Source organism: Odocoileus virginianus, chromosome 6 (genome assembly GCF_023699985.2).
Source record: "Odocoileus virginianus isolate 20LAN1187 ecotype Illinois chromosome 6, Ovbor_1.2, whole genome shotgun sequence".
NCBI lineage: Eukaryota > Metazoa > Chordata > Mammalia > Artiodactyla > Cervidae > Odocoileus > Odocoileus virginianus.
Genome location: NC_069679.1, coordinates 61,482,429 through 61,509,945, shown reverse-complemented (window position 1 = coordinate 61,509,945; position 27,517 = coordinate 61,482,429). Strand labels below are relative to the sequence as shown.

Genomic DNA, 27,517 nt, shown 5'->3' with positions numbered 1-27,517 from the left:
ACCAATGTAAGTGAGTCAAGATACACACACAAAGATCAATGCAGCATTGTTTGAAATAGTGAAAAATGAAATGAACCTATGCATTAGAGGTGACAGAGCAGGCCTGAGACTACTGTCCTAAAAAGGCTTGCTTTGCAAGGTTGCCCCTCAGCTGGAGTCTGGGAATCCAGCAGGTAAACAGCTCTCTACACGGATATAAAGCTTTCCCTAAAGATCCACACCTGGGAAAATGAAGCCATCATGGCACTCAGACACTACATAACCCAGAGCCACCCCACACGGAAGCCCAACTGGTTTCAGATAAGCTTCCCTTAATATTTAAGCCATCTGAAGTGGGATTTTACTGCTTTCAGTCCATCTGGATTGCCACCTGTGTTGGCTTATATAAAACTGACTCTGAAATTATAAGCCAGAGCCCTGTATATGTATCCTAGATGCACCACTAACTTTGTGAATGTGGGCAAGGCATTTATCATCCACAGGTACAGTTTTTTCACTGTACAAGTGAAATAATACCTTTTAAAAGTACAGTTGTGAAAAAATAAGAGGAAAACTCACTGTTTTGGTTATACAATGTTTATAAAATTTAATGATCCAAAGAAGCCTAGCAAATAACCTGGTATATAAGTTGCCAGGTAATGGATCCACATCTCTGCAAGTCCCAGTGCTAGAATATTTAAACCTAGAAGCTCTGTCCAATATACACATCATAGAAACTGTCCCTCAATTATCAGAAAAATCTGAAATCAGGCAAGGGAAACAGTTCTGTTTCACAGCTAACATATAGCACAGATTCTAATAAATGAAATTTTTACCTGGGCTAGCATTATTTTCCCTCACAGGGCATTTGCAGAAGTCCTGAACATACCACATGGGAAAACAACACAGAGTATAATCAACTTTAAGACAGGCTGAGCCAGCCACATGATACGCAGGTGGTCTGCTACTGGCAGCAATTCAAACAGTATGGCTGAAGCAATCTCCATCTAAATCTCTCAAATGAGAAATTAACAGAGGCACATTCACGAAGCTACAGAATTTTTTTGTGAGTACCACCTTTCTGTACCACAGACATGTTCTTAAAGGTTTTATTAGAATAATCAGTATTTAAATGTTGTACCCAGTGTATTGACTAGTCATATTATATGCATAAATGGACACAGATATATCTATACATACATAAACATGCACGTATACATACTGACATGTTAGGCCAAAGGGAGCTTTAAAACAAGCACCAAAGGATACTTAATTGATTACAGAAGTAAAAACTGACCTTTCTAAGTTATCAATCATATAAGTTACTGACCATATAAATCTGAAATATTAAAAAAATAAAGCAAATTATGGCAAAAACTTTAGTGCACTTTACAACATAATATATACAATAGTTAATATACACCATAAACAAATCTGTTACCAAACTATAGATATAAAATAACTAACAATTTACATGTGAATAAGTGAATAGGTCAAAGTCGCCCAGTCATGTCTGACTCTCTGTGACCCCATGACTATATAGTCCATGGAATTCTCCAGGCCAGAATACTGGAGTGGGCAGCCTTTCCCTTCTCCAGGGAATCTTCCCAACCCAGGGATCAAACCCAGGTCTCCCGCTTTGCAGGTGGCTTCTTTACCAGCTGAGCTACCAGGAAAGTCCAAGGATACTGGAATGGGAAGCCTAGCTTTTTGTTCTCTGTTTTCTTCTCCTCTTGGGTGCAGTGAACTCTAAAGACAAAAAATTAAGGCGTCTGTCAGATCTAAAAAAGAATAATACTTAATTGATTTAATTAAGTATTTAACCTAAACATTTAAACTAAAAAGGCTGGTATAACAGTAAGAAAACTTCACAACAAAGATATAAGAAACCTTAAACTTGACATATACATGATTTTTCCCTTCAAAATGACATTGCAGTTGTAGACTTACTAATGTAGATCCCAATTATGCTAAATGCTACTTGATAATAAGCTACTCGGAGGGTGTTTCCTATGGGTATGCCCTCCCTATAGTTAGTATGGGCCCAGCATGCCAGATCGGAACAATATCCGGGCCAGTGCTAACGGAAAGTGACTAGAGATGTTAACTGCTTTCCAACTGACATCTTAGTCACTTTCTGTTAGCACTGGCCCAAAACACTAGCACTATGCATCTTTTTGGCTACCGTGGCACATGCCATGACCAATACCCAAGTTAAGTCTCCATCCAGAAAGAGTCAAGAGCCTAAAGTCACTGATTGTTAAAAACAAAACAAATAACAGAAGATACAAAACATGAAAATTATGGAAGACATAGAAGAAAGAAATATTCCCCATCAATGAAAACTAAAAGATGATGACAGAAAAAGGAATGAGAAAAGACAAAGACAAAATTAAGAAGAAAAAGAAAACAGATTCCTGGAAGGCAGCAGCGTCAGGCCAAGAGTATACAGAGCAAGTCTGAGACCTGGTGGAGACCTCCTTAAAAAGATGACAGTGGTAAAATGCCTAATGTGCTCAAGTGTTTCAAGGGGAAGATTTATACATCGAACAACAGTCTGAGGATAAATTAGTGATAAGTACATAAAGAAACAAATTAATAAGGCAAAAAAATTATTAACTCTCTAAGGCCAACAATAAATGCTCAGATTAAGGGAGAATCACAGATTATGTTAGATGGCCCTACTGCTAATAATGTTTCATAAATGCTGAATACTCACGTAACTAAAATAATTACTATACTTGGAGGGTGGGGGATAGGAAGTATCATGTGTTTGGGTTGGGAGGTGAAGAATATATAAAATTATTATACTGTAACATCTTTGCATGGTGACAGAGGTAACCATATATATATATATATATATATATATGTATATGTATCTCTCATGGTGATCGCTTTGTAGTGTACAGAAATATCCATCATGTTGTGCACCTGTTACATTAAGGAGAACTAAATCCTTGCCCTCCTCAATGTGGAAAGTCAACAGATAATTCATAGAACTGAAATATGAATAAGTGACAATATAAACATGCTATTTAGAAACATGGAGGTCAATACCAAAATAATTATCAAAGAGTTAAAAGTGATTGTCTCAGGGAATAAGAAATGGGAGTCAGAGTCAGAAGTCCATGGTTTCTTATAATCAGTATTAAAAAATTGTTAATAGTAAATTATATGCTTATGTATTTAATAAAAACCAAATTTTTAAAACTCACACGCTGATAGATTTTAGAATGACTTGCCAGGTAGCCATAAAAGTGTACATGTGTTTGTTTACTTGCAATAAAAGCCACTAGACAAAACTAGAAAGCAACTATAGTCTGAAACTATACGGGACTATATAGGATTACAAAGAACGGTGTTATGCTGACAAAGCGAATCAGAGGCGCTCAGACTTCTGCGGAACAAACACTCTCTTGTCTTTGTCTTCTGTGTGGCTCCACAGCACCCAGTCTCTTTACCGTGATGTACTGGCTCGTTTTGTTTCTTCCCACTAAGCCATAAGGTTCTCTGGGGCTGGGACTGATCTGATTCATTCAATCGTAACTTAGGCCCACTATGAGCCACTCACTGTGCTCAGATCTATTCACTGTGATCAAAATAGAACAGTTCTTAAAACTCTGGTACTATATATCTTTATATTCCCATACCTAGCTAACCACTTTAAACATAATAGGCACTCAATAAATGTTTGCTGAATGGATACAGCACCAAAACGGAAACATCATTAGGCGGATTCTTGATATGTATTATATTCATTATCACTGATGGCTTACCAAATATCAAGCCTAGCCAGCTAAATATGACTTATTCTCTATGTTACTGTAATTATTATTAGAGATATTTATTTAAACTATTGTTTAACAAATATTATAAATTATGAAAACCACAGCAACACAAAAAGGTACAGGCATTTTAAATTACATTGTGCAATTTACCACTGAGTTACAATCATCATCTCATAGGTAAAAATTTTACTAGAATTTGAAATGAGAAATTTTTAGCAGTAAAATATTTTTTTAGAAGTTATATCCAGCAACTCACTTTGTGAACTTTGCCCTTTGTTAGGAATACATTTCAGAAACCCTCATGATTACAGATATTCACTTACTAATAACGATGTATTCCCTCTCCTTCACTGACCACTGCCGGTCCATATACATTCATTTACTGGATTATCACTTACTTTAAAGTGTCAGGATTAATGGTAAAATTCTCCAGTGTACCAAAGATAAAAACATCATAGGGACACACAGTTGTCATGCTCTTCTGGGTTCTAAACCTTGAAGTTCTACCAGGAGTTTGACAAACTTTCATCTGTACCTGTTTCACTAAAACTTTCATTCTCCTCATCCTCTTCTGCAACCACAGGCATACTCAGACTTAAAGAATTATCTTCCTTATGTAGATTCTGCATGTCACCTGGAAGAGTTAAACAAGTAATTTTATATGAAAACAAAGAATGTTAATCTTTGTGAAAAATTTTACACAAATTATAATAATACTATAATAGCACATATTAGGTGTTTAAAAGCTAAAATTGTAATAGTGAACAGAAATATGCATTTTAAAATACATATCATTTTTTAAAGTATTCATATGTTTATACCTAGGTTTTGAAAATACCCTCTAATTCTTCCATTAAAGAAAACAGAGGAAAAGAGAAGAAACAAAATTAGCCAAACACTGATACAGGATTCAATCCTTATCACACACAGCATGGGTTATATCTGCAGACACCATGGAATAATCATGTGTTACTTCAAGTCAATCACACATGTAATTCTAAAGTTAACAGTCTTTTAAGACTGATACGGACTTAATGACAAATATTCTATACTGGTTGCTGAACACCAGAATGCTGTCCAAGAACTATTAAATAAAACAAGCTGAAAATAAGGCAATTCTCACATACACAAGCACACACACAAAATCTGTTCCTTTTAGGATCATTATTCACTAATCTAACAAACAATTGTAAGATCACATTACAGTGAAGGAAAATGTGCACAAACATCAGAAACACAGTTAAGATTGGAGGTTTTCTATAGCAACCTTCTGTTGCCTGAAGAAATATCCTCATCAAATTATCAAATACCACTGTCATAACAGGTCTCATTCAGCATATCATTTTCTGGTCATGGCAACCCCTTGACACAGTCACTCTTTATTTCTTATGCTTCCTGATTCTTCTCCACAACACTTATTCTACATGTTATCTGTAGTAATTTGTCTCTTTATAGCCTGCCTCTTCCCACTAGAATGTAAACTTCACAAGGACAGACTCTGGTTTGTTTAAGTTGATGTATCCCCAGCACTTAGAAAAGTGCCTGGCATAGAGGAGGGCCTCAATGAACCATGAATAATCAAATATGGATTCAAGTATTTTATAACACAGTATTTCACAGAGTATATGTGTTACTAAGTACCTGCCAGTACAGAAGGCAACAAATTCAATGAAAATGAGTTTAAGCTTTCTGCTCTAAACACACATATGCTGGCATCTTAATGGGCTGCAGATTTTATGGAATGAAGAGATTGCTCTAGATAAAGTTAACTGTAGCAAAAAGCTTCCATTTTAAACACAATTCAAACCAAGTTTATAATCAGTACAATCTATCCCAAATTACTAATACTCTTCTTAACAATCTTGCGCCATATTCATCCGTATCAACTATTAATGATTTTTTCAAACCCACATTTATAACCTAAGAGAATCTATGCAACAATGTCAAGGGAAGGAGTTCTGAGTTTAAAACTGTCAGCTATGCAAGAAAACCTTCATCTAGTCACATGATGATTAACTACATCTTAGATATCATTTCTAAATTAAATGAATAAAAAAGAAAGGCAATGTTCTCCAAAAGCTCTTAAAAACAAAATAAAATGCTTCATCCAGTTATGCAGCTAGGAACCAAGAAGTGAACACACAAAACTTCATGATGTTTATCTCAGAGTCAACATATTAAATAAAAGCTACAAAAGCTCACGATATGTTCCTCAGGCCTTTATCCAAAACCTAATTATTTTACATAAAACTGAAACAAACAGCCAACCTGCTTCTTAAAACCCACTAGTTAAAGCACCAGCAAAAGGGCAAAACCTGCTACATTTGCACAGAGAACATAAAGACACCTACCACACAAATGTGACAGAAAAACAAGGACAGTCCTGCATCACGAAGCCACAGTATAGTGATCAAGATATCTGATAGGATTACTATATTACAAAATCCAGTAAAAAGAATATGCTCATGATGAAAACCCTGAATCATAAAGCAAAAACTAAATTATGTTCAGGATACACTGTTCAAGAAAATAGGAGAGCATAAAATACATGTAAAAATGATAAATGCACATTGCAGAAAATAAGAACCACATACAGAAGCATGTAGTATGCTTTAGAAAGATATCAACCAGAATAATTAACTGTTTAAAAAGTAAATTTTGCCATTTAAATCATTAACCTCAGTTATCCACAAAACTAACTTCCTAGAGGGTGTCAGGTTGATAGTTTTCCTCTGCTCCAAGCTCATCACGTGGGATGCAATTGTAAGTCACAGATTATTGCTCCATCTCAACACATATGATTACAGGACATGGAGCTAGAATACGACAATTACTTAAGTGCAGGTCTAATTGGAGCTCCAGAGTCACATTTCCAATTACCTGAGAGATAGCAATAATGGCAGTTAAGGACTCAGGCTTCAATTCAAGTAGACTGCCACTCAAGTCTCAGCTCTAAATATTAGTTAGGTGACCTTGGATGTGGGAAAAAAGTTCAGCAGAAAATGAGTGTTACACTGCTATATTTAAAATGGATAACCAACAAAAACCTACTCTATAGCACATGGAACTCTGCTCAATTTTATGTGCCAGGCTGGATGGGAGGGGAGTTTGGGGGAGAATGGGTACATGTGTATGTATGGCTGAGTCCCTTCACCGTTCACCTGAAACTATCACAACACTGTTGGTTGGCTATACCCCAATACAAAACGTTTTTGGTGTTAAAAAAAAAAAAATTAAAATTTTTAAAAAATTAAAAAGAAAGAGTGTTACATAAGTAATAGTTGTTATCTTCACCATCGTGTATCACCATTACTATTAACTGATGTTCTTCCAGAAGGCTGCATGTTGTGTTCTAGGAATGGTGAACAGGTGTAGCTAAAGCTTAAATAATACAAACATGGGTAAATCCAATCAATATACGTGAGCACCTATTTATGCACTAGACACCCTTTACAAGAATTGAGCCTGGAAAGACAGATTGCGGCAAATTCTCCCCCCAAATGAAATTGTCATCCTGTGATCCTCACTCTGTTAAATCGAAATTACAGCCCCAGTTACTGAGGCTGTAAGCGTCCCAGTCTCACCTCTCTCCACCAGCCTCTGTATTTGGTTACCTGTAGACAGCCACTGGCTCTCCTGTCAGTCTGCCTGTCTAATCCCTACAACCACCCGGCCAGGTCCTCATTACTCCTCAACAGCCTCTTACTCAGAGCTCCCACTTTCAGCGTGTTCCCACCTAACTACCATACTATGCCCAGACTGATCTTCAAAGAAAAGTGGTGACACCACTAGCTTGCTCAGCAGTCTCACAAGATTCCCTTCCGCCTACTAAATGAAGTCCAAATTTCTTGGTTCCACACTTCAGGCCTGGTCACAATCCAATTCTCAACATATCTTTCTATATTAACGGTAACTCTTCAATACAGCCGTCACAATCCACATAAAATGGAACCTTCGTATCCTGTACTTTCTACCACCTTGCCTTTTTTCATGTCCATCTTGTCTTAGTCTAAGCAATTATTTTACATTTGTTTGCTTTTTAATTTTTGGATTTTTCCTGACTATTAAACATGGTTATCCTCTAAAAGTAAAACATTATGGAAATTTATGGACTTAGAAATTTCCATGATCCCATCCCTTAGAATTAACCTCTGTTATATGCATCTAGTTTTCTTCAAAGATATATATATATAAAACTTCTGTCTGCCTATTTTTTTATTATAGTTCACTTACAATGTAGTCTCTAGTGTACAAAAAAGTGATTTAGTTTATATATGTGTGTGTGTGTGTGTGTATAGTGTTGTTGCTCAGTCGTGTCCAACTCTTTGCAACCCCATGGACTACACAGCCTGCTAGGCTCCTCTGTCCATGGAATTCTCTAGACAAGAATACTGGAGTAGGTAGCCATTCCCTTTTCTAGGGGATCTTCCTGACCCAGGGATCAAACCCGAGTCTCCTACATTGCAGGCAGATTCTTTACCATCTGAGCCATCAGGGAAGCCTTGATTACTTGATTACCCATATTACTCTTTTTCAAGTTCTTTTCTATTATAGTTTATTATAAGATATTGAATATGCTTTCCTGTGCTATACAGTAGGACGTTGTTTATCTATTTTATATTATAGTAGCTTTGTGTCTACATATGTATTTATTAACAAATGAATCATACTCTTCTTTAAAAAACATTTTCACTAAGCAATGTATCAATATATTTTGGACATATTTTCATGTCAGTATACAGAAAACTTTCTCCAGCTTTTTAGGAACAGCAAAATATTCCTTTATATGGACAAAAATTTTATGTACCCAATTTTTCAATGTTATACATTTGAGTTGTTAACAGTCTTTGCCATTTCAAATAATCCTGCAATCAATGTCCTCTGTGTTTTTGTCACTTGGACAAATCCCCACCAAACATACTTTTCTACTTTAATGAACTTTTTGATTAAAGAGAATCTTTTTAGTAAGCACTTGAATCTTTATTAAGGTGAAGAATAACAAATTACCTCTGCTTCAAAGTATTTACAATACCTTCTGAGCTACAAAGCTGGAGTTAGCTGGAATAGTTGAGTTATAATTAAAGATCTTAATTCAGATCACCTCTTACTGTACTTTCTTTCTCATGGGTTATATCCTCCCTAATACACCTAGGTAAATTCAATAACAAATCTCAGCCATCTTTAAAAGTTAATTTCAGAGTTTATGAAAATGTTTTAGGTAACTACATTAAGTAAAAAAAATATGGCTAGTGAAGGAAGTGATCTTTCACAAATTACATGTGTCAAATGCTTCAGATGAAAAGGAACTTTCAATTAAATTTCTTTCCTAGCTTGCATCTGGCTCCTTCTTTGCTCTTCAACTGCATAAAAAAACTGTTTTCCTGAAAGGAAAGAATATTATATTTTGCCACTGATCTATCTATCTCTTCCCACTTTTCTGGGTCTGAAGCTGCTATCTCTAATAAAACTGCCATCTCACTGTGCTTTCCAGCAGCTAGTGCGGGAGAAATCTTGAATAGCTTATGTACAAAACTGTTCTTAAATTTTATTTTGGTGAGGTTTCAGTGAGATCTATTAGGTATGTATCCTAAAGCTTAATTTGCTTAAAATGGACTCTCCTTTGGTGTGGTCTCTTTGGAGGCTGATTGAGAGAAAGAAAAACCAAGAAACTAATTGTTTTGATCTGAAAATTGATGTGTCTTTCTGAAATAAAGAAGCATTCTCTTCCCCCCCGCCCAAAAAAAAATTGTTTTCCCGATGTTTAAGAAAGTAGCTTGAACTTTCTGCTGCACTTAAATGAAACAAGATCAACTATTAATAAAAAACTGCCTGTGTAGGCTTCTAAAACTAAGTATTTTTGCTGACACCTTACAAAAAGCAACCAAATCTACCAAAAGTTAATTTTTTAAGTATAATCAAACAAATCCATCTTTACCTCATGTCCTCTGCTCTGATTTGAATTAATACATAATAAAATTCACCATTTTTAAGGTAGTACAGATCTAGGAGTTTAGATAAACACAGTCATGCAAGCACCACTGCAATCAAACTACAGGACAGATCATCACACCAAAAATTTGCTTCGTGCCCCTTTGCAGTTATCACTTCTCTCCACCCCCAGTTCCAAGGAATCAACAATTGTTTTTATGTCCCTGTAGATTCACCTTTTCCAAAATATCTTATAAATGGAGCTATCATATTGTATACAGCTTTTCTTGTGTCTCACTTCTTTCACTTAGCACAGTACACTGAGATTTATCTGTGTTATTAGATGTATCAATAGTTCTTTTATTCCTGAGTAGTATTCAACTGTATGGTATATCAAGTTTACATAATGTCCAGCTGAAAACATTTAGGCTGATTGCAATCTTTTGTAATTTGAATGTAACTGCTACAAACTTACATATACAAATTTCTGTGTGAATGTAAGTTTTCATTTCTCTTGGGTAAATATCAAGGAGTGGGATTGCCGTGTTATATGGTCAGTATATGTTTAACTTTATGAGAAACTGCCAGTCTTCCAGAGTGACTATACCATTGTGAATTCCCACAAAAAATGTATGAAAGTTCCACTTAGCTCTAAAATATTTACTATCTGGCCCTTTACAGAAAGTCTCTTGACTCCCAACAGCTAGAGAATATTTTTTAAAATCAAGAATGAATGCTAGATTTAATCAAATGTTTTCTTGGGTAACTATTTAAATGAATTCACATTTTCCCCTTTACCCTATTTATATAGCAAATCATATTGATAGATTCCTAACTGCACCATCCCTGCATCATAAAATGAATGTATACAATCAAGCTGTTCTATATCTGAGATTCTTCTGAAACATATAACTTAGAATTTTTTCATTAATACTTACGAGACTGGCCTAACAGCTTTCTTCACAATACATTCTAGCCCTGTAAAGAAAACTAAAAAAAAAAAATTCTCCTTCGGAAGTATTTCTTAATTATCCTTAACAAATGTAGTATCTCCACCTCTGAATTCTCAAAGCACTTCATGCATTAATTGATGGAACTTACCATATCTGGACTATATTAAAGGTACTGAACTTAAATTCTCCCTCTACTATCTCAATATAGGAAAAAAACATGCTAAAAGGCTATTAACATACCTTCATATACTGCTGCAGTGGCTTTCTGTGTGCTTCTTATATTAGGCACTAAATATTTAGTATGTTTCTTAATACTTTTTTCCCCTGGAGCCTGCTAATGAGATTCCAACTTTATGTATGATGGATATATTTGTGCAGTGCTTAAATTAAACTACTTGAGTACATATTCATGTTTTTAAAAACCAAACAGCAAAGGTAACTTTATAAACTATTTCAAAAGAAAAGCAGGTACAGCTTAGTTAATACAGCTAATGGAAAACATGGTTTATAGAATGTGCTACTTATCATAACTTATTGTACATATAAGTTTGATTCACATACAAAAATTACTAATGAAGTATAATATGGATAATTCTAAACTGATTCTATAACCATATCACTTTTGGACAAGTTATTTCATCTGTATGGGCCTAAATTTTATCATCTATGAAATGACCCAATTTTATGACTTCTAGGGTCCCTTTCAGTAGTAAGATTCCAAGATCTAAGATAATTTATTTTTAATATTAATCTCCCAAGGTTCTTAAACAAATATCTAATGCTTTTTAATAAGGAAAACATGGTGAGGGAAGATAGTACTTAAGTCCCATTTCCCCTTTTTAAGTTTCTCAAAAGGTACCTCTGTCTCTGGAAGACACTTTCCTTCCTGCTGGTTTCAACGTTTCTTTGTTTCTTCTTTTCCTAGTTGTTTTGGTTTGTACTTGGCTGGATTCAGAATCAGAAAAGTCAACTTTGACCTGACGGTGCCTTCTTGACTTTGATGCCTAAATAGTTGGAAATCTAATTAATTACAATGAATCACAAAATGAATCCAACAATACATCATTTAGGAAATGGCAAAACATTACTGCATGGCAAATAGAAGGGGAAAAAGGGGGTGACAGACTCCCTCTTCTTGGGCCCCAAAACCACTGCAGACAGTGCTGCAGCCACGAGATCAGAAGATGACTGTTTCCTGGCAAGGAAGTGATGACAGACCTAGCAGTGTGCTGAAAAGCAGAGATATTACTCTGCCAACACAGGTCCACACAGTCAAGGCTACGGTCTTCCCAGTGGTCATGTATGGTTGTGAGAGCTGGACCATAAAGGCAGAACACCGAAGAATTGATGTCTTTGAACTGTGGTACTGGAGAAGACTCCTGAGAATCTCCTGGAGATCAAACCAGTCAATCTTAAGGGAGATCAACCCTGAATATTCACCAGAAGGACTGATGATGAAGCTGAAGCTCCAGTCCTTTGGCCATCTGATGTGAACAGATGACTCATTGGAAAAGTCCCTGATGCTGGGAAAAATTGAGGGCAGAAGGAGAAGAGGGCGTCAGAGGATGAGATGGCTGGAAGGCATCACCAATGCAATGAACATGAACTTGGGCAAACTCTAGGAGATGGTGAGGGACAGGGAAGCTTGAGGTGCTGCAGTCCACGTGGTTGCAAAGAGTAGGACATGACTGGGCAACTGAACAACAGGTCACTTAGGGAATGACAAAACAGATAGACAAAGATGAGGAAAGATTTTACAGAAAGACATGTCATAAAGTACTTTACCATGATACTTGCTTGCTTAATATTTGTCACAGGTGTATATACCCTTTTATCTTTATAACAGGAAGAGGTCCTTGCAGCTGTCATCATCATCTATTCAAACTGGGTTAAAACTTCCTTATTGGGTTAAATTGTTGTAGATGCATGGTTGGAAGTGGAGGTAAAAAGGACAAGTATATTTTTCCCAGCTAACAACCTATTCTCCTTTTCTTCTAAAAACATTTTACTTTCCTTTGTTAGCACCACGTATTTCAAGGGAAACTACTTTATGCCTGACTCTCCATATGGTCATGTGGTCCCAATCTAGTCAAAATGAGCTTCACGTCCCCCAAGGCCACCAGGGGATGGGCGTGTGATCTGTCATCACTGATATAACTCAATTTTTGAAATCTGTTTAACTATTAGAAAGGAAAATTCTCCCTTTCCACTGAACTGAAGGCTGGGAAGGCTGGAGTTGTCACAAATACCACTTGAAGATAGTGAAAGCAATGTAAGACATGAGAAATAGAGGTAGAGTCCCAGGACTTTTTAGTTGCATCAGTCAATAAATTCCCTTACGTGCTTAAGCAGAGCCCTAACTAACAGTTTTCAGTAAATGGCATCTATGTGGTACATGTATTATCAACAGTTTAAAAGCTACCTTGCACTATATGTTAATTGTACCTCAGTAATTAAAAAAAATCACAACCATGCAATGACACATTCTTATAAAAATTTATGGGGGTTATAATTTAATATTTTTTAAAGTATTTCATAATATCTTAAGAAATTAAACAAACTAGCCTATATAATACGGAAATAGTTCAGGTTTAAAAGAATTTGGAATAATTAAGCTATTGTCCTGATGCTTTCATTCAAAACTGCAGTAAAGCAAATTGATAACACTTAACTAATCTATAGTCACTTTCACTTTTTTCATTTAATCCCTTTTATTTCAACAACCAGAGAATTATAGTAGTTTCCCACAGAATAAAGACACTTTCAGATTCATGAAAAAAATCCAGGGAAAAAAATCCCAGAAAAAAATATGAGATAAAGCACCTAAGTTTATTGGTGCTCCTTCCTGAAACCCCACTAAAATTAGAGGAGAGGAATAAAAATGAATGAACTCACAAAATGGAGATAATAGGAAACAACACAGCTCTAAACAAAACAACAACATTCTGGAGGTGGAAAAGTGATGGCTGACTTAGGATGGAGAAAGGTGAACAAGGAAAGCTGGTCCAAGTGGATCAGGAACTGGGGTCATTAAAAAATGTGCAGATTATGTGAAAAATCTACAGAAGGAATAGTATCCCATTTTCTCGCCTCAAAGCTGAACAACTGACCTCTTTCTGTACAAAACAGGTGAGCTCTCTGGAGAGGCTAAGCCAGAGCAGTTGATGGGTTTTGATGGCACTAGAAAAGCTAAGGAAGGGGTGAAGCCTCTTACTGGAAGCAGGGGTGTTGAATGAAGTCTCTGGAAGGAATGAATGGTGATCTTGTCAGTGGATTCTCTGTAGGCACCCGAAACACTGCCAGCTGGGCCTATTTACTACTTTCCTCCCCCAGATTGCTCTCTGATAAAAATGGCTAGATCTAAGAAAAACATGGAGGCTAAAAGGCTGTATCCCTGTATGGTGGTTTAGTCACTAAGTTGTGTCCGACTCGTGTGACCCCATGGACTGTAACCCACCAGGCTCCTCTGTCCATGGGGCTTTCCAGGCAAGAATACTGGAGTGGGTTGCCATTTCCTTCTCCAGGGGATCTTCCTGACCCAGGGATTGAATCCAGGTCTCCCTCACTTGCAGGCAGTTTCTTTACTGACTGAGCTACCGGGGTATCTCTATATGACCACTCTTAAATATGATCTCAAGATCTTCAAACATTTGCAAAAAGTCACCAAAATGAAAGACAGAGAACAGAATAAACAAAAATAAGAATTATGGCAGAAAAGGAAGAAACTTCAAAAAACTGTAATTAACATCCTCAAACAGATAAACATATTGTACCCAGGGGGAAAAAAAATAAGAGATCCATTTTTTAATTAATAACAGATTCAGGGATAGAAAAAAAAATCTTAGTAATGAAAAAATGTCAGCAGAAATTTTTAAAATCCATTATAATAGTTCAGAAGATAAAGAAAGCTCTCTGAAAATAGATAAAAACAAAGAAGAAGAAAATAAAAGTTCCAGAAAATAAAAAGAGCAAAACTGCAGTAAACAATTTGATCAGAGAAGCATTTATAGAAAAATCCCTCAGAACTGAAGGCTATCAGATCAAAAGGACGTCAATCCTAAGAGCCCAGGGCACTAGTGGAAGAAAAGACCTACACCAAGGTACATTATCATGAAAATCCAGAGCTCTGGGGATAAAGATAAAATTCTAAAACCTTTCATAATTAGGAATACTAGAAGCTGGAAGACTATTAGTAAAGAACTCAAAATTCCAGGTAAATACCAGGAAAAAAAATAACTAGAAGAGAAAAAGGTGAAGATAGCTGCCTTTTGAGATCAGAAGTCCAGCGGCAGGAAGTGGTGGAGCAGGACTGCTGAACTGTATAAGCTAAACAGTATTATTAGATTTTTAAAACTATGCAGAGGTGTTACTCTGATGAAAAAATTAAAATGTGATTAAAAGAGCATCCAGTAAATTTCTAAACTACCTTATTAAGTAAATAACTTACCTGAACAACAACTGAAAAGGCCTTTGATTTTATTTTCGCTAATGATTCTGCCCTTTCACATCTCTGGAAGTAAAAACAACCCAGAAGGGGAAACAGTTAAAACACACAAACATTAAGTAAAATCACTAATAATTTTTTTTTTTATCAGAAATAAGATTCAAGACAGAAGGTAGGGTAAAAGAAACTAACATTTATTGGACACATATTAAGTAAAGACACATAGACATGCATCACTTTCTAACAGGGGTCATGATAACAACCCCATGGCTACTGATCGTTTTCATTCAAGATTTTAAAAGGATAAGAATGAAAGGCCTGAGCCCTGGTGACTATGCCACTCCCTCTTCATCTGCCTATGCCCAAAGATGGCTCTTGCCTCATCCACTAAGACGGATGAGAACCTTGAAGGCAGAAAGCAGTAGAGAGTAGCTTAAGGTGCATGCTTGGTGGAAGACTGACAAGCAGGGAGAAAAAGACAGCATTACAACAGTCCTCCCCTGGCCCTGCAAGGACTGAGGGCGCCTTCGGCCACCACCCGTCCCCTCTCTTGCTGAAGACGGTGAACATTCTCAGGCCCAGTCTATACCTCATGTGGTCTTTCACAAGGTTTCCAGTAAAGAACAGACTAGCTCTTCACAGAACCCATCTTACAGAATTTTCTAATGTATGTATTAATATTATAACATTGACCACAGCATGTTATGGTCAATACACAGAATCACAGCCACATAGAAAATGAAAAGAAGCTAACCAAACCTTTGCCCCAGAAGCAATCATATAATGAATTTTTCTGACCTCTGATTGTTGTGAATTTCTCTCACTTTTTTCTTCTCCACCTTTAACTTTCAGTTTTAAGGGTGGATTCTAAAAGATAAAGTAAGTTATATTTACACATTTACAATTCAAACCAACTAAAAATTAACTTGAAAATTATTTTCAGAACAATGGAAATCATTTACTTAATTACTGAAAAACTAAAAGAATATTTCACAAGTATTGAAGCATGGCTCACCACCAGACATTAAGATCATGGTTAGGTTTCATTAGAATTACAAAATCAATAAAAGTCAATCTTAACTAATGAAAGATAATATGCAGATTTATGTGGTCGTTAGAAAACTGGTTTATTCTCCTTTCCTTCAGGTTTTCAAAGGTCTTAGTCATGATCATTAAAATGAGTTAAGACAGTGCTACAAAAGATGTTTACCTAAGTGCCTAGGTCATCTGTGCAACCCAGCTGTAGCACTTAAAAGTAGTCAAACATTCTAAAATGTGCTCTCATTAAAATAAATGTCCATAGAGGAAGCAAATTATTTCCTCCTTCCCAAGGCTGTCATCTCATCACTTTCCTTGTTCATCTTTTATAAAATTGAGTTTTGAGCCATTATCCTTTATATAAGTCAACAAGTAGCAACAAATCTCTCTGATACATAACACATAATGATGAAAGATAACATATAAAAATGCCTTTCTAGCATTTGTGAAGACATTAACACATTATTAAACACATAGTAAGTAATAAGAAATTACTTGCTTTTTTCTTTTATCTTTTTCCTAGAAGTATTTAGTAAAATTAGATGGAGTAGTGGTTTCAAAGGGAAATTTAGCAAGGCTGGCCTTCAGGTTTCCAGAGTTAAGTTTCTCTAGCTGAAAAGACTAACATGGAATATGGGCAGCTCGAGCATCAGCATTTGGGTCAGAAAACTAAATGGAAGATTTGCATTGATGAGATTTGTAAACAGTTAAACCAAGGCAGGTAGAGCATTGGTGAAGAGAGAGTATGCGCTCTGTCACAATGGGAGAAGCCACCATGAAGTCGAGCTGTCCGCTGCCATGCAGCAAAGCAGGACCGGTATAGCCAAACCTCTCACCTTTAAGAGAAGTCAGATGTCTGGAATCTTAAGACCAAAAATATTTAAATGTTGGTAATTAGTTCAAGTTTTTAAAACATTAGGAACAGTGCTATGCAAAGGGAAAAAAAAAAAGTTATGTGTAGGATTTGGCTTAAAGACAGCCTGTGTGCAACCTCCACAGAACGCTAAATTCTAAAGATTGTACTAAATCCATGGTACACCAAGATTATTTATTTCCCTATAATTATGTATACTACCTAGTGTGTACATATATATTAAATGGGTATTATTTAACTATATGTTATATAGTTGCAATTATAATTATATAATAATATATTATTACACATAAAACCCATTTGTAAGGTTAAATAACATCACCTAGCTACTAACTGGTAAAGCTGAAACTAAAGAAGTTAGGCCCTCCAGATCTTCGTTTCATAGGAGGTAGCCAGTAAACGAGGCTGCCTCTCAACACCCTCACCCATGTTCAGCCAGTCATGGACGATGCAAATGCAAAGGTGATGTATCAGTTACAAACCTTTCTGTCTTTGTGCCACTGCTGATGCTCCAAAACTATGTTCTTGATATTGTCAAAAAAATCATCTTTTATCAAATTGAGGGATTTTTCCGGATTGGATTTGTCAGCTGAAATTACATGTTTCATTCTCTGATAATGGTCATGAACGTTCATCATTTCCTACAAGTGAAAAGATGAGTCCTTTAATTCAGTTTTCGAGGGGAAATGCACCAACACAAATAAAATAAAATCACCTTCCAAAGTGACAGAGTTGAGAAGGAATAACTTATTACTGTTTATTAAAAATAATATAACTATGCAGACCAGTACATTATTAATGAAAAGTCTGCTTTCCAGAAATATGGAGTTACTGAATTCAACTCAATAAACTTTAATTAATATACAATATATGGAGAGATGATAGGGAAAGTCTAATATAGGATTGCATTCCCAGATGTAACAAAACTTATTTGTAGTGTAGCATATCTTTAAATATTACTCCTAATAATTAAGATCACATTTTTATTTCACATTGTCACATAAAGGATATTTACACAATCCTTTATATTCAGCTGGGAATTCCTATCTCATGACTCTCACCCAATCCTCCAGAGATGTGCTGATTTCAGAAATCTCAAAGCTCTTGTGTCTATCTCCATAAGCTTCTTCATTACTTCAGTGGTAAGATTCAAGATTAAATGAAATAGTGATTTATGACACCATTTGAGGCATAATTATTGGTCAGATCTTCCTACTCAAGAAACCTCCAGACAAATGGGCAGGTCTACAGGGTAAACAGAAAGACAGCCGATGGCAGGCAGACAAGAACCACATAAAGCCAGCACTGACGCTCGGCTCCAACCAGCAGAGAAATGTCCCTCACCGACTGTTACCACGTGCTCTGAGTCACCCCCAAGACAGGCCAGTCAATGCATTTCTAGGAGATTTTGATGGACCTGATCAACATCTGTTCAAGGAATTCAAAACTGCTGAGGAGTGCTGAGTGCTTACACACGCGGGATCGTCAATGGGGAACAGTGTCCTGCCGTGGGGAGCCCCTAACATTTTACATGGTACGCTGTGCTGCATTCCCATTATTTTACACGCACTACAAACAGGACAAAGGCAACTAGCTTGGGGCCTGAGACCTGTCACTTGCTAGACTGTGACCTTGAACAAATCCCTCAGTCACAATCACGTTCCACGTTTGGACAAACACAATGCAGATGTATTAAGTGAGCTTATACTAGTGGAAGTATTCTGTAAATGTAAAACACTATACAAAATCAAAGGATTAAGAAATAAAAGGTAGTGTAGGGCTTTGGAGCTTTACACACTTGGACACTCAAATCCAGTGTCTGTACCTTACGCTATACAAATTACTTAACTTCTCTGAGTCTCAGTTTCCTTGCTTTTAAAACTGGGAAAACACTACCTCCTCTGCAGTACTATTATGATAATTAGTGAAATAACATACAAAAACCTTCAGCATAGTTCCTGACACACAGTGAATGCTCAACATGTAATGCCATTATTATAATTTTATAAATGAAAAAAATAGATTCAAAAGTGAAATGACTTGCTAAAGGGCATATTTAAGTAACAGAGTTGGAATTAATCAGATCCTTTAAAAAATTGTAATTATGTATGGTGATGAATGTTAACTAAACTTATTGTGGTGATTATTTGACAATACATATAAATACTGAATCATTATGCTATATACCTGAAACTAAGCCAATATTATATATTATACCTGAATTTTTAAAAAAAATCAGCTACTTTGATTCAATCTTCTATTCTCTTGTTTTATTAAACCTCCTTAATCACAAAAGATAACTGAGAGGCAGAATCACAATCAGAATTCAAATACGCTGACATGAAGACTTAAGAGCATTCGCAGGAGGAGAAGGAAAACAGAAAAGTAATCAATTTAGGGATTACCAGTGAAAATGAGTAATAGGCTATGAAGATCCCCTGGAGAAAGAAATGGCAGCCCACTCTAGTACTCTTGCCTGGAAAATCCCATGGATGGAGGAGCCTGGTCGGCTACAGCCCATGGGGTCACAAAGAGTTGGACACGACTGAGGACGACAAGCGACGACAAGAACAGGAAAAATTCAGCCAACACAAGTACAGAAGGAAAAGGCCTTCAAAGCAGATCTGTGGCAAGCCAAAAATGCTAAAGTCCGGATGGCTTCACACGGACTTCTCCATTCCTAGAAGCTTCCACGGAAAGGCATTTCATAGCCTGGCCCTCTGACCCTCCTCTCCAATCACAAAAGAATATGGCTTTACGCATCACCCCAGCTCTGTTCTCTAAAACCTCCCATTATCTGCTTGCTCACATATACAATTATTTAACAGAGGAACCTTTAATTAAAGAGCTTCAAATGAATAATAAAAATGTTTAAAAAGACATATTGAAAAAAATTAAGGCTCTACCACCAAATTAGTCAACAATCAAAAATTACAACCAACTAGGTTCAAATCATCTTTTTTTTCATTAAGAGAATACTAATAAGAACAACATCCTGCTGTTCAAAACACCCCTCTGGCTCTCTCTTTATAACTCACATCAGTACTCCTTGGCAAATCCTTTCTGGCATCCCCAAATCTTTCATTCTTCATGCTACTCCAAACTTCCTCGATTCCCGGCTCCAGCAGGAGGCCCTCTCTTAAAGTTAAGGCTATTGGGTCTGTTTGCTTTCTGCTTCTCTTCTTCACAATTATGAGTCCATTTCCACTTCCTTCCCTCAGGTTTCCAAGGAAGAAGTGCCTTCTCCAGCTCAAAGGAATCTCTCCACCTGGCTCTTGGTCACCAACCCACCACCTCCTCCACAGAAGGGACCTCATAGCTGCTTCTCTCTTTTTTTTTCATAGCTCCTTTTCTACACAAAATCTCCTTCTAATAGCTCCTTACCCCAAACCTAAATATATAGTCTAATTTTCTCCAATCTCTAAGACTTTTCAATGATTCCCCTCTCCCCAAAAGATAAAACATAAATTCCCTCTATTATGCAAAGTTTTTTTCCTATCTTTATTTTTATACATGACCTTCTCCCACTTCTTTCCTGCTCAGCTGCTAGAGGGCAAAGATCTTAATTTTTGTCATACTTCAGTAGACATCTGCAAATGATGCCTTTCCAACCCCGGTCCCAGCTCAGACAAGGTCTCTGCTGTCCAACAGGCACTGCTACAGAACCTTAGTCAATTGCTTCCTAACTTAATGTCTCCGTGCCTCAGTTTCCTCAACTTTTAATCAGGGATAAAACATCTTCTATAAAAAAAGAAAAAAATAATAACTAAAATTTGTTTAAAGCACCTGTTTTGCAGGGATGTTGTTGAGGAGTAAAATATTGATAATATACACAAAACATCTTGTATCGCTCCTGCACTACACCATGTCGTCTTTAGATACTTAGTAAATAATTTCCTTCTGTGAAATTCTTAACATTCTAGGTATATGAACACCTTTGTCAATCTGAGGATAGACTACCTCATCCTCACCAAGTGTTCATACATATGAAAAATTTACATACAATTTAGAGGGGGAAAAGGATCCATGGACCTTCTCAAGGCTATCCATGGACCCCTGATTAACAATTCTTGCTCAAAACTGAAGTCAGTATACAGAGCAGATCCAGCGTGCGTTGAAAAATCAATCAACCTGACAGCTGAAGCTATGAGAACATGGTAGCATCTAGGACACAGAGAAACAGTTGAGCAAATCAAAGATCTGATCCCCTTTTCACTCCTTATATAGGAAAAGACTGAATAGGGTTGAGGGGAGCAGTAGTAATATTTACTAAGCATCTACTATGTGCCAGAGGCCACACTCAGCACTCTTCAGGAATAATCTGGTCTCAACTCTTACAAGTGGATGAAATAAGGGTTGCAATCATAATATTAAAGTGGAGGAAACTAAGGCTCAATGAAATGAAAAAACACAACAAGTCCCCCACCTGCTCACACTCACTCTACACACTTTCTGTGTACATAGGAATCTATTCTTTAGAAAATAGGAACGGATCACTAATTAGAAGGCTGCAACCCTTTAGTGGGGTATTGTTTTAACTTTGGGGCAACTTTCCCACTCAGGTAAAACTCTCTGTGACTATTTATCAATGCAAAGGATTTTCCTGCATACTGTACATCTCAAAATACTGAAATACATTAGATTGAAAAGCTGTTTTAAGACTGTAACTCTTATCTATTATTCTTGATTTCAAATTTTTGTTTTATCAAAATAAACTATTTTCAATAGTGGGTTTTTACTCAAGCATTGTAAAAGGGAACTTAGGAAATGAACATATATTGTTAAAAAAAAAATAAAGTCACTAAATTCTTGTTTTATAATATATCTAAAGTAAAATACAAATGGTAGTTTCAGTATTTGAATCCCAATATCCTTAATCCAAGTCCAGTCTTTTACATCTATTTCTCACTCTTTCAAAATTTATTCCAGAAATTTTGATATATTTAGGGTAAAGTATTCCTGACACTTGAGAGAAGGTAATAGCATCCTATGATTAGAAAAATTTTCAGTATCCAGTAGACAAAGGTATAAACTCAATATATAGTTAACAACAAAACAGTTTTTAAAAAATTTTAAGAACATAAAAGCAAATTTACCTCTAGTACATCAGAAGTGATAAGTTTCATTACACGATCATTTGGGTCCTTAAATTCTTCAGTAATTTCAGTTCGTTGAATTTTTTTCTTCATTCTGTATGACAGCTAAATAATAATGTCTTTTAAAATAGATGCTTTAAAAGATATATTTTAAGTACTGTAAGTAAGCCAGCAATAAAAATCATGTATAAGTAAATATGGGCCAAAAATCAAAAAGAAAAACCATTCTAAGTATGTATTTACTAAATAAGTAAGTACATACTTACTCTGAAAAATGTATTTTTCAAAGACTGTTAAACAACTTTTGAAATAACCCTTAAGATGCCAGGCGACATGCTTACAAATTCAGAGAAATTACATGATTTGTCAACTGACAGAACTAGAACCTTTTGATTAAAATGCTCTTTCAATCTAGCATCTGAAAGTGTCACAAGACTAAAGAAATATATATTAGTAGAAGTTTCAACTTTTCACTAACTGGCATTAAAATCCCTCAGTTCTCTTCAGTTGCCCCTCTAATGTCTGAATAAAGGCATAAGCAAATGCAGATACCCATCTAACTTCTTCTTCTAACCATCTACTTAATGGACAACACTCAGAAATATTGCATTATTAGGACAGACTGAATTTTGCTTTCACAAAAAAGTAATCAGAAAGCATTTTTTTCCTCTTTCCTTTTTTTGGCCATGACACACAGCTTGTAGGATCTTAGTTTCCTGACCAGGGAATGAACCCAGGACCTCAGCAGTAATAGCCTGGAGTCCTAACCACCGATCACCAGGGAATTCCCCATATTTGTTTTCCTATTTTAAGAAATCTTTTTTCTTTTTTTTTTTTTGGCCATACCATATCGCATGTCAGGATCTTAGTTCCCTGACCAAGACCTGGGATTGAACATATGCCCCCTGAATTGGAAGCACAGAGTCTTAACCACTGGACCACCAGGGAAGTCCAAGAAGCCTCTTCTCAAGTATTGCGAATGATATAATACTCTTTCCACTTTCTGGAGACTGAGGCACTTTACGGACAATGAAGCAGAATTTCTCATTTTGAAAAACAATCTCCTTCAGATAACACACCAATTTGGGCATTGCTGTAAAGTGAAATGCTCTGTCTAGTCGTAGTCTCCTGAAAATATAAGCTGCATCAAAATGTTGTGCATTTATCAAATCTTGCTGAAATTTTAAAATTTCATCCCAATCCTTCAGGGCAACTCTAATCTGCAAACAAGAGGAATAAAAAAATTGTTAGTAAATGCAAATCTTTTTTCACATATGTATTATAATTTTGAAACACTGGCATTTCTCTTTAAAATCAGTTGGCTATGAAAATATTGCACCTGTTTCATATTTCCGCTGGAGGAAAACAACTCACAAATGTTACCTTTTGTTTTGGTTGACAAAGTTGCGTATTGTACAATCCATATAGCAGATACAAAGCACCAACTCTGATCTGGAAGGTGTATGGAGGTAAAAAATATCGCCAAGCCGAAGTCAAAGCTTCTTTTGTAAACGTGTTCTTTTCTAAATTTCTCATTCTACCACTAGAAAACAAAGAGAACCTATATTATGACTATGAAAAAAAGTAACAGAAGAGGTTTATACTTGTTTAAATAGCAGCTGCTAGAAAGCGGACGGGCATTCCACATCTGATCCTTTCATGATTCAAGGATAAAGACCTAATTTTCTGCTGTGCTTCTTACACTGAGGCCCAAGGTACTCTTGATGCACCTTCCAAAAGCATCAACTTTACTGCTGAATTGGGAGCAAAAGGCGTAGGATTACAACTAACTACTGGTTTAAGAATTTTAAGTATGTAATATACTAAAATAACCACAGTAATGTTACAGAATAAAATACAAAGATCAGGTTCATTGTGACAAAGCGGATTGACCTAGAGGGTATTATGCTAAGTGAAATAAGTCAGACAAAGACAAGTTCTGCATAATCTCACTACTGTCGAATCTAAAAAACAAAGAAACAAAACAGAAACACATAAACAGAGAGCATGATGATGGATGTCAGAGGGGAAGAGGGTAGATGGATGGGCAAAATAGGTGAAGGGGATTAAAAGATACAAACTTCCAGTTACAAAATAAGTAAGTCACTGGATATAATATACAGCATAAGGAATAAAGCCAATAAAAATAATACTTCAATAATTTTGTATGGTGACAGATGGTTACTGAACTTGTGGTTGATCACTTGTATTGCATTTGACTGTGGAATCACTACACTGCACATCTGAAACTAACATGCTGTAACTCAACTATCAGTAAGTCAGTTCAGTCTCTCAGTCATGTCCGACTCTTTGCGACCCCATGGACTGCAGCATGTCAGGCTTCCCTGTCCATCACCAACTCCCAGAGCTTGCTCAAGCTCATGTCCATCGAGTTGGTGATGCCATCCAACCATCTCATCCTCTGTCGTCCCCCTCTCCTCCTGCCCTCAATCTTTCCCAGCATCAGGGTCTTTTCCAATGAGTTAGTTCTTTGCATCAGGTGGCTAAAGTACTGAAGTTTCAGTTTCAGCATCAGCCCTTCCAATGAACATTCAGGACTGATCTCCTTTAGGATGGACTGGCTGGATCTCCTTGCAGTCCAAGGGACTCTCAAGTCTTCCGCACCACCACAGTTCAAAGGCATCAACTCAACTCAACTATACTTCAATTAAAATATATGTGCATATTAATATATAATGGTGATTTTCCCCAGTAGCCTCAGGGGGTCCTAACCTGTTCTTGAGACATTTGGGTGAAAAAGTTGGAGAACCACAGCACAATGTATCCCTCCTCCCCTCCCAATTCTGCAGGAAAAAAGTTCACCAATGTAAACAGCAGGGTAACAAAGGGACCCCACTATATTCCAAAGCCTGGGCCCTCTAAGTAATGAATATACTACAAGAATGAAAAATACCTATTATAGTACTGGCAACCAAAGCAGTTTCTAAAGAAAATCTACCACTCCTTAAATAATCTCTACTTGTTTTCTCATTTTAGTTCCTTCTTCATTAAATTAGAAGATGGGGCAACCATAGCAAAATTTTTCTAAACCACTTTTCCCAAGAGGGATACAGCAAAAAAGATCATGGGTTTCAGAAACAGACATACTGGTTTCAGTACCTGCTGTACCACCTACTAGTTGTGTGATCATGGAAAAATTACTTAACCTTTTAAAATCTCAATTTCCTCATCTATAAAACAAGGATAATTACTGATCTCAGAGTTGTTCTATGGATTACATACAGCTATAAATGCATTACATTTAGTACCAGTAAAAAAAAAAAAAGTTCCTCTCCTTTCATTAATTGTACAACAAACGGTTCTCCATTCTCCATCCCCTGCAATGGACAAACTATACAGGTACTTATTTTACATCAACAAGGAGAAAAAAGAGAATGTTCACATTTTATTCAGCAGAACGTAAGAGTTATAATCACAAGGACTCATTCATTTTATTAATTTAGCATTTTAAATATTTTAAGTATTATGCTAATTGAATACTATATCCATCCAGTCACTGTCCTCAAAGAGCTAAGTCTAGTGGAAAGAAAATTTAAAATAATAATAACGAATATTTCTTGAGCACTTAAGAGTGCACTTATTATCACAATCAGTAGAGGACTCTGACCACATTCAAGAAGTGGGGCTCCATAATCCATGCTTCTCACCACGACACTATACTGCCTTCTGAACTACACAGTTAAAATGTGATTACGTCAAGAGGTAAAATAAGCACAAAGTGCTACAAGAAAAAGAGCATGAACACCTTATTTAGTCCAGAAGGGCTAAGGAATGTTTCCCTGAAGAACTGTCACAAGAGCTTAAACCTGAATGAAGAATAAGGTAGCCAGGTAAAGGTCCAGGCTGAGGAAACGCATGTAGAGAGCCATGGAGTGGGCTGGTAGATGAAGCTGCAACGCTGGGCAAAGGCCAGTCACGAAGGGTCTTGCCAACCTTGTTAGGGAACCTGAGCTGTACTCAGAGGCAACGGAAACCATTAACGGGTGGTACGAAAGGCCGTAACATGATCAAATGTGCACTTTACAACTTCAGCGGTTGTATGAAAAATGAATTCAATCATGCGGGGTTTGTCTTTGCTTGTGTGTTTGTTTTTAAACATGGAGTTGTAAGAAAACAAGACTCGACTGAGGGCACACGACGGTGATCTAGGTCAGGATGAAGCAGTGGAGGCAGAAGAGTGGAGAAGGGCGGCCAGGTAGAGCTATACTTATCTGGGAGGAGGCCGCAAAATGGATGGATGAAAACCAAGCCAACGAAATCGCCCAGGGAAAACGCGGAGCCAAGCACAGATGACGGCCCAGGAGAGACGAAGGCAGAGTTCAGACTGCCACTTTACTCAGCCCTTCCCAGGTGCCGCAAAGCGAAAGGGATGGAAGAAACTTGTTACGCCGCCCCTGAACACAGAGAGAGAGGAAGGGACAAGAAACACCCACCAGAAGATGGTTCCGAACTTCATACTTCTCCAGAGCTCAGTGAAGTCCTCGAAGCGCACGCTGTCCATCTCCTGGAAGCGGCTGAGCAGGGCCTCGCAGTCGTCCTTCAAGCCTGCAGCAGCCTCCATGTCTGCAAAGCAAACAGGCCACGCGTAGGGCAGCTGCCGGCGGTAGCCGAGGAAACGGGGCTCTGAGCCCCACCCACTACGACCTGACGCACACGCCCTCCGTGACGCGTTTCCGGCCGCTTCAACTCCACCTCCAGCCGGATCTACCCAAGCTTTCGCGTCGTTTTCTGCGCCTGCGCAACCGTTTGCCTCAGGAGCTCAGATCTCTTAAGAGGAGTGAGGTTGGCGCGATTAATTTCAATAAATAAGTTTACTCCTCAGGGGACCTGTGAGCCAAAGAAGGATTTTAGGTCTGTATTATACCTTATACCAATCATTATTACACTTACCATCTCTCCCCTTTAAAGTGATCCTAGGGTGACAAGTCAGCTTTTACACCTAAGAAGGAACATCTCCCAACCTCAAGCCACTGCCTCGTGGAAATAGGATCCAAAGAGGGTTTACTGAGAAGTAGACTGGACTTCAGAGGCGGGCATGGCAACCCACTCCAGTATTCTTGCCTGGAGAATCCCATGGACTGAGGAGCCTGGCGGGCTATAATCCATAGGGTCGCAGAATCAGACAGGACTGAAGTGACTTAAGCACACACCCACGCAGACTGGACTTCCTCTCGTAGGCTATAATACCCATGTTTAATGTGTGGCTCTCTGGTTGTAGCCTTAACACCCTTCTGTCTTGAGAAGTTCTTGTAAATATCCCCACCACCACCACCATCACGGTCTAGCACATTACTTAGCAAAAAGTACTGTATCTGATTTTGTTGTGTTCCGTCGCTAAGTCGTATCTTTGTTTGACCCCGTGGACTGCATTACTGCCAGGCTTCCCTATCCTTTAT

General features: G+C 37.1%; 1 protein-coding gene across 1 annotated transcript; it reads right to left on the bottom strand.

Annotated features, from left to right (window-relative positions):
- Window positions 1-560: 560 nt before the first annotated feature.
- SNAPC1 (small nuclear RNA activating complex polypeptide 1) lies at window positions 561-26,776 on the bottom strand. The gene is made up of 10 exons (XM_020896419.2): window positions 26,555-26,776; window positions 23,484-23,643; window positions 23,180-23,320; window positions 22,101-22,205; window positions 17,487-17,645; window positions 15,891-15,959; window positions 15,096-15,158; window positions 11,508-11,652; window positions 4,303-4,401; window positions 561-1,728 (listed from the first exon to the last, which is right to left on the bottom strand). Exons 1-10 carry the CDS (start codon window positions 26,680-26,682, stop codon window positions 1,682-1,684), a joined length of 1,116 nt encoding a protein of 371 aa, XP_020752078.1. The 5' UTR covers window positions 26,683-26,776; the 3' UTR covers window positions 561-1,681.
- Between the last annotated feature and the right edge of the window lie 741 nt (window positions 26,777-27,517).